Source organism: Sinocyclocheilus anshuiensis, unplaced genomic scaffold, assembly GCF_001515605.1.
Source record: "Sinocyclocheilus anshuiensis isolate Anshui unplaced genomic scaffold, SAMN03320099.WGS_v1.1 scaffold2823, whole genome shotgun sequence".
NCBI lineage: Eukaryota > Metazoa > Chordata > Actinopteri > Cypriniformes > Cyprinidae > Sinocyclocheilus > Sinocyclocheilus anshuiensis.
In genome coordinates this window covers 43,302-52,097 of record NW_015552796.1, presented here as the reverse complement: position 1 = coordinate 52,097, position 8,796 = coordinate 43,302, and the positions used below count along the sequence as shown (strand labels likewise).

Sequence of the window (8,796 nt, the reverse complement as noted above, 5' to 3'; positions counted from 1 at the left end):
CCAAAGCCACTCATATAATGCAGAAACACTCAAGCAAGCAAAACACGCGCAACGCGTGCAGGCATTTGTACTGATGCAGAATGAGAGGGCAGTATACAGCCTAGCGCATTTCACACAGGCTGCTAGATTCACTTAAATCTAGATGATAATATAGTGAATGCCCCTATAAATGGTCTTATTTTTACGATTCAGTTTTAATCCAAATGATGCGTGTGCTAAGTGTATAGTTCTAGATCATATATATATATATATATATATATATATATATATATATATACACACACACACTGCCATTCAGAAGTTTGGGATCAGTAAGATTTTTATTGTTTTTAAAGTCTCTTCTGCTCATCAAGGCTGCATTTATTTGATAAAAAATACAGAAAAAAACAGTAACAGTGCGAAATATTATTGCAATTAACAATAAGAGTTTTCTATTTTAATATACTTTAAAGTATTATTTATTCCTGTGATCAAAGCTGAATTTTCAGAATCCTTCAGAAATCGTTCTAATATGCTGATTTATTATCAATGTTGGAAACAGTTGTGCTGCTTAATATTTTTTTTAGAACCTGTGATACTTTTTTCAGGATTCATTGATGAACAAAAAGTTTAAAAACAGCATTTATATAAAATAGAAATCTTTTGTAACTATTAACTACCGGTCAGAAAATGTAAATACATGTATGAAATGAAAAAAATGAAAATGTTGATGTTATTGATGTTAATTTACTTGACTTTTTCCTTCAGTATAACAGTAAATAGGATTTTTAGCTGAAACCATGAACCTTGGTGATGTGCCTTGCCACATAGATTTTGTGTACAGTAAATAAGAACTCAATTATCCAGGTTATTATTTGATCACCATCTTAATTAATTAATTGAAAAGCACAGGTAAAGGCTTACATGAACAGTCTGCCCTCCTTAGATTTATCAGTGGAAAATATGTTGTATTATGTGCTGTCCAGGGAACTGTTTTTGGACCATATTTAATATGGATTACTGAGCAGTACTCAGGAGTCTAGCGATATGTATATTTGTAAAAAACGAACATTTAAATGTAGTGTAAAATATTTTATTTGTTTACAGACCTTACCAGCTACAAGTTTTTATGAAGGAGTCTGTGTGATTCATTTTATTTTGTATGTTCCACTGTTTTTTTTTTCTTTCCCTCTCCCTACAGTACTTCAACTTGCATCTTTCCCAGTTTGGGCCATATAGGCTTGACTACGGCAGAACTGGACGGTATGTGCTAAAGAATAATATAATTATTTAAATAGACAATTTTAATTACAGAGTATTACAAATATAGCATTGCATTAATATTTAGAGGACATTTGAATGTTCTGCTTAATACTCCAGTTCAGAATGGATGGATTAGTAGATGTATTATCGGGTTCAAGAGTCAAAAGTAACAATTTTGATATTATATTATTATAATTATTATTATTAATTATATTATTTTTATATCAATTCAAACAATTATTATCAAACAATTATATTCATTTAGTAACATAAATATATCTTAGTGTAGGCTATATCTTTAGAGTTTTATAATTAATTATCTTCTTGTCGATCCACCAGTTCACATGTACAACTGCATGTTTTCTGCGTAAAAATAAGGGTCGTTTTTGGCTTTGGTCTAAACAAAGAGCAGAAGGGCTTATTGAAAAATACGAATTCATTCTCTGCCAGCAGGAGGCGCTTTTCGCCAGAAATATAGCCATTTCCCCTGTAACCGCAGTAATAAAAAAAGCAATGCAGCACCTGACTTTGAAACTTAAAGTGCTCATATTTAATCAATTAAACCATAGCCTTTTGAAGTGTAAGCTATATCTCATTATACATGTAAATATACATTTACATGTATATTTAGTTTTTTTCACTGGTGCACCACCTGAGTCTTCTCCTCCCATTTCTACCAGTGATCATTGATTCCTTCCCGCGGTAACGTTACTCCCTGCACACATATCAAATAGCATCACTGGGCTGTAGGTTGCCAAGTTGAGGGGACAAATGGGTTGAAATTTATATGCGTCGATCGTGTGAGAAAGATGCGTTTCATACAAGATCTGGCAACTGGACAACCTTGGAATTTGTTGTTGTGATTATTCATATAATGAGGTTTGGCCCATTACAAATTACGGGAGTTTTACCGGAAGCGAATGTAGCAAACATAAAATACGCCCAGTGGGATTTTTTTTTAATAAAAAGATTAAAAATACGGGAGAAATATGGGAAAATATTTAAACGGGATCATAGCGGGATAGAATGGTAAAATACGGGAGAACTCGGGAAAAACGGGAGGGTTGACAGGTATGACCCGAAGCTGTGTGTGTTGTCTGTCTCCCCTCTTCCCCCTCCACTCGCAGCGCACCACGCCCACTTTTTTAGCGTTTTTTAAAACTGTGTAGAGAACTAATCAGTGCTGAAATGGGGTTTCATGACCCTTTAAACAAGTTTTCAGTATTCATGTTGGTGAAAACCCTTCTTTATGTATTCTGCCCTCACTTTGGTGTCTGTCTTCCTGAAGTTAGACAGATAGATAAACTCTTTCCAACATGTAGACTTATGGGACAATTCCGCTTCATTCCACACCACGTTGAGTTTGTTAAAACTACAGAAAGTAGTATAGTAAGAACACAACAATATCTCCATTTAGTCCATGTACACACTGCAAGTTTCAGCCGTGACAACCACATTTAAATGTGGGAGTGAGTCCCATATATGAGGGGCCGTATAGGCCATAATTATCGAAAAACCTCTTACAAAAACCAGTATGGTGACTGACTTTCCTCCATAGAACACAAAACAATATACTGAATTGACTTTCATTACATGGACAAAAACACTCAGTATATCTTCTGTGTTCCATGAAGGAAAGTCAGCCATACAGGTTTGGAATGACATGTGGCTGAGTAAATGACAATTTTCATTTTTTGGTGAACTTTTCCTTTAAAGGATCCCATGATGCATAAGTGATCTATTATGACTGCATGTACCTTGCTTCACTTAAAAAAACTGCAATATTAATCTAGTTACCTTTACAAGCCTTTAAGAGTTTGTTCATTACCACAAGTTTTAGGCATCATTACCTAACATTTTTTTAAGAGAATTAATTTTGTTAATGTTCAGCTGGTCTTTGCATGGAACCATATCTCTGCTCCAGTGAAGACAAGCATCTGTGCAAGGACTCCAGTTCCCGTAAACAGGAATTGTACTCATCCACGGCCCTTACAGCTTGCAACAATGAATGGATGGTTCTTGTGTGATCCTCAAGTTCTCTGAGCAGGGTTTCCATATTCATGCCATCAACAGCTCTCTGAATATCCTCTAAACACTGCAGTGTACTTCTAAAAAAAGCTGTAACGTCGTCCTCATTGTACCTAATGAAGGAAAACAAAGCAAACACTTGCAGAACCAAAAATAGTCTCCGTGGGGACATTTTGAAATATTGAAAGACAGCTGTGTGACTTTCCTTTTTCAATTTCCAAATGCTAGAAAGCACTTAGCCAGAGAACAACATTCCCGGCCAATTAAATCTTTAGAATTGGCTGAGGGGCGGGGTTTGTGCTTAACTGAGTCAGAGGTTTTTTCAGTATGAATGAATTTCACTAAGGTTGATGAATGTTTTCACTCGTGTATGTAAGAGGTTTTTCAGTTATGTGTATGAATGAATTTCACTAAGGTTGATGAATGTTTTCACTCGTGTATGTAAGAGGTTTTTCAGTTATGCATATGAATGAATTTCACTAAGGCTGATCAAGGTTTTCACTAGTGTTTGTAAGAGGTTTTTCAGTTATGCGTATGAATGTATTTCACTAAGGTTGATCAGTGTTTTCACTAGTGTATGTAAGAGGTTTTTCAGTAATGCGTGAATGTTTTCACTCGTGTATGTAAGAGGTTTTCAGTAATGCGTATGAATAAATTTCACTAAGGTTTATCAATGTTTTTTATTTCACTAGTGTTTGTAAGAGGTTTTTCGATAATTATGGCCTATACGGCCCCTCATACCCATAAAGTATCGTTCCATGTGTGTACAGAACACGACCTACTCCCGAAACTGCCATGAATGGCAGCGTGGTAACCATAGCAACGTTGTGGCGTCTCAGAGAATGGAGGCTCTCCATGCTAGATTAGCTAGTTTTATGTTAGTTAGCTGCTGTTGACAAAACAAACATTAGACTGCAAAAATCCATGCAAAACATTATTAAATCGCAGTCGTCGGGATTTGCTCGTAATCTAGTTTTGTTCTTTAAACTGTTGTTATTGAACAGCCTACACTATCTTGACCGAAACTGCTCGGTCCACAATACACCTCTCTCCGCCATCCTGTCAGATCTGTGGTAAACACTTAATGCCTGACAATACACGCACATTCTCGTGACATCATCATACTAGTTGTCCGGTTCTGTACACACTGCATAGAATTGCTGTAAATGCGGTTGTCACTACCTGTATCTTTCGGGAGTTAATGCGGTTGTCACTCCCGTATTTTAGTGAATTATGTGTGTACAGAATGCTATTAAGGAGTAAAAGGTGAACTGACAACCGAAATTAGCTGCAGTGTACGTGGCCTTAGTTTCTTTTGTAGTATATAGTTCTTTCACAGCTTTATAAACAATAAATTCAGCAAATTGTAAACAAATAAACCATAAAAACTTCAGACAATGCTTTCTACAGAGGATCAAAAGATGAATGGCTGCTACAAGTTTGTTGTGTGAAATTCTACTTGAAGCTACTAACTGAATAAAACGTCTTAGAATGTTACTATGGCAACTATATTTTAAAGGAAGCTACACGACTAGGTATCAGAATTATGATCACTACAAACATTAAACTTTAAATAGATGATCCAGAACCTTATGTATTTAAAATTAAAAACACAGATGAGTCAAATAACTGTCACATTTCTGTTCTTTTGTGTTTTGGTTTTCTCTGTATTTCTGTTCCCCTGCATTAGTTCCCTGGTTAATCTGTTTCCTTAGTTATTCATTAGCCTCATTGGTTGTTAATTAGCCCCACACCTGTTCTGTTTCTCCCTTCTCTTTCTCCCCTGTATTTAAGTCTTCTGTGTCCCTCAGTTCATCGTCTGCTATTATTTGAATTTACGTTGCTGAGCTTTTGATACTGTTTGTTTATGGACTTGTGGATATTCTCCTGGGGCTCATTTATCAACAGTGTGTATGCACAGATGTGTGCGTAATGAGTGCGTGAGAACAGTTTCACGCAAAGTGTGGGATCTACAAACTTGTACTTATACGTAGAAATGCTTACGCATTACGCATGCTTACGCAGAGAATCTAGGGGTAGAATAGCGACACTACACATAAAAAGCATTTAAGAGTGTCACAGTATGCATTAAGCAAAGCTGGGTATCGTTCAAAATTTTTCGATATTGATACCGATACGATACCTTGACTTCGATGCCGGTTCCTGAACGATACTTTTTTTGATACCAATTTTATGAAATCAATTTGAACAAGATTACATTATCTAAAAAAAAAAAAACTTGGTTTTATTTTTTAGCTTGTTGATGTTTATACAGACTCAAAGACTTATCTCCTGAGCCACTGCACAAAGGAACAAAATATAACCAACACAATAAATGCAAAATAAGTGCAAATAGTTTTAATAAAACTCAAAGAGTCTTCAGTTTACACATCTGTTAGGCTACGTTTACACTAGTGCATCGTTTTAAAATGCATAGCTCAGACAGAATCATGATTTCTATTTATTTTCCACTGATTAACTGATGAGCATTAGCAGCTTCCAGCACAGTCTGCCTGTGTTCTCTCTTCCACAATCGCTGTTCTGACTCAGAGGTAATAACATATTTAATTTCAGCAACATTACATGGCCAAAACACACATTGAATGGCAATCGGAAGTTATTAAAAACACTCGATGGTGGTTTAAAGTGAGTTTTGAGTAAAAGCGGAATATAAATCTTATGTAGCATGATGCTACAGTGTGCATGAATGGTCACGTAACAGGCGCTTTCGGTCGTGTAGTATGAACGGACATCTGCATATGATCGGAACGCCACGCATCTCGCGCACTACTCTCCACTGGAAATGAATGACTGTCGTTTGTCGGATATAGTGGAAAGCCGGCTTGAAACGCAGTGTAAATGCCAGTAGGATGAGGATCGTTTTCATTTTAAAACAAAAACGCACCAATGTAAATGTAGCCTTACATCTAAGGGGGCTGGGACACTTTCACATTACAGCCTCACGTGTGCGCCACATCTCTGAGTGTAACCCAGGCCGGCGCCGGGGGGCGAGGTATTCGCGGGCTGTGCCCCCCCCCCTTCCATCCTCTCCCCTCCTTGCTGAACGCGATCGATTTCGAAAGCGAAAGTGAAACCGTAAAAACAGCGCGCATAAGAAAGCGATTGCATGCTTTCGCGAGCATCTTCAATGGCACGCGATCACAGATTGCACGCTTCCAACCCGAATCTGGTGTAACTGGTGTAAACTAGGTGTGTTCGACTTGACGCGGACTGACTGTGCAGACCGATCGGTGTATTACAGTACCACGAGAGCTAGAGAGCAGACTGCTCCGTACGCTTTCGAATCGCTCTCGCGGATGTCAAACACATATCGATCTGCGCCGCGCCGCTTCTAGTCAAACACACCTAGTGCTGCAGGCTTATTGGCCCACGGATGTTGATGAGATTAACCCCTTAGGTATCGAAATTTGGTACCGAACGACGAGATGTTTTTCGATACTCAATGGTATCGAGGCAATTCGGTCTGTGCCTAAAAAGTATCGAACTCGATACCCAGCCCTATAAAACACTCAATTTATCATTTGTCTAGTTTTAAACAGACAAGTTGCCTAATTGGTGTCAAACCCTATAAAAGACAGCTGTGACAAATGTTTGTCTCAGAGCAATGGCTTATCTTGCGTTATTGGAAGACTAGGCAAACAATGCGCTCCGCAGAGAACACGTTTTCAAAGACCACGCTGAGCGTGTGAGCACAGAATGGCTTCTCAGTCGGTACCACTTTCTTTGCCATGATTTCAGTGAGGACACATACATTCACGTGATTTATAAAGGGAGGTGTTGTCACCATATATGGTTCATTGGAGGCGTTTCCGAATGCAAATGACCGTGAGCATGAACAAGCATGTTACTTACGCACATGTGGGATTTATCAACAATGATTGCTTACTCGTGTGTAAGAACTGTGTGCGCACGTTTGATAAATATGTATTTTCTTGTACTTAGGCACATTCTAAATTTCATTTGTAGGACAAAATATAGAACCTTTTCTACGCATGGATTCACACAAGGTCACATCAGATCACGCTCCTGCAGTGCATCTGCACGGAGAAAACAGAATAAAAGTATATAGGCTGCATAAAAAGGAATATATAGGCCTATACACGAAATATATTTCACGTAAATCACTAACAGATTAACAAAACGAAAGGAACAATTGTACTGAGTTTCGGATAATTGTAACGCGCTCCAAAGTTCACGGAAAGGAAAGCTTTACAGTTTTGATCAATGTTTTGCTTCTATCTGTATGACCAACCAGCGTTGGTATGACCATACATTACAGAGTAACAATTGGAGAAACAATGCAGCATCGGTACCTCACACACACATACAACATATTTTTACTAACTTGACATCACAGCCTGTTCATTATCAAAATAAAATACAGTTAAAGAAGCATAACAAGTTACACTGCTCATAGTAGTCCGTAGTACAGTCTGTGCCGTTCAGCGTGACCAGTGCCTCACTGCTGATATAGCCTATATGTGAAGGATGATGTTTTACGCCGATAATGCAAGTGAAGAACAAAGCCTGTAGTTTACATAATAAATAATATTTTAGCATCCAGATACTTCGCAAATATAGAAACATTTGGATTCGTGCAGAATGAGAGAGGTAGGCTTCAGTTTTGCGTTTAAATTAATTCGTTTTGGCTTGACATTTATATTTAGCCTAAATGCAACTTTAGATGATTTGTTGTGGAGACAAGGGAACTAATGCTGAAAAAAAGCAGCTAAAACCAGCCTAATCTGGTTGGTTGGTTTTAGCTGGCCATCCAGCCTGGTCTAGGCTGGTCATAGCTGGTCAGCAGGCTGGTTTTAGAGGGGTTTTGGCCACTTCCTTAGCTGGTCAGGCTGGGAGACCAGCTAAAACCAGCTCCTTCCAGCTTAAATCAGCTAAGACCAGCCAACCAGTTTAGGCTGGTTTTAGCTGGCAGCTGCAGAGGAACGCAGGAACAAAAACATTCAAAGACCGATTCTGCTCGGAGTGAACCGATAGAATTATTATTTTTTTGTTGTCATTTAACCCTTTACCCTTTGCAATGCATTATGGAATTGTCTTCTGCAAAGTATAGACTATTTTTAGGATCAAGAATATTTTATTATTATTTTTTTAAGAAATTACCATTTTTATTCAGCATAGATGCATTCAATTGATAAAAAGTGCCAGTAAAGACATTTGAAATGATACAAAAAAATCTATTTCAAATAAATGCTGTTCTTTTGAACTTTATATTTATAAAAAATAAATCTGAAAAATCACAGTTTTCACAAACCTATTAAAGGGGTCATGTGATGCTGCTAAAAAGAACATTATTTTGTATATTTGGTGTAATGAAATGTGTTTATGCAGTTTAATGTTCAAAAAACACATTATTTTCCACATACTGTACATTATTGTTTCTCCTCTATGCCCCGCCTTTCTGAAACACGTTGATTTTTACAAAACTCATCGGTCTGAAAAGCGAGGTGTGCTCTGATTGGCCAGCTATCCAGTGCGTTGTGATTG

General features: G+C 37.5%; 1 protein-coding gene across 1 annotated transcript in view; it reads left to right on the top strand.

Annotated features, from left to right (window-relative positions):
• Positions 1-8,796, top strand: part of wdr46 (WD repeat domain 46) — a 32,054-nt gene that overhangs the window by 9,653 nt on the left and 13,605 nt on the right. The window contains exon 6 of the mRNA XM_016459677.1: positions 1,181-1,242. Within this exon, the coding sequence (XP_016315163.1) occupies positions 1,181-1,242 (62 nt within the window). The remainder of the gene's footprint in view (positions 1-1,180; positions 1,243-8,796) is intronic.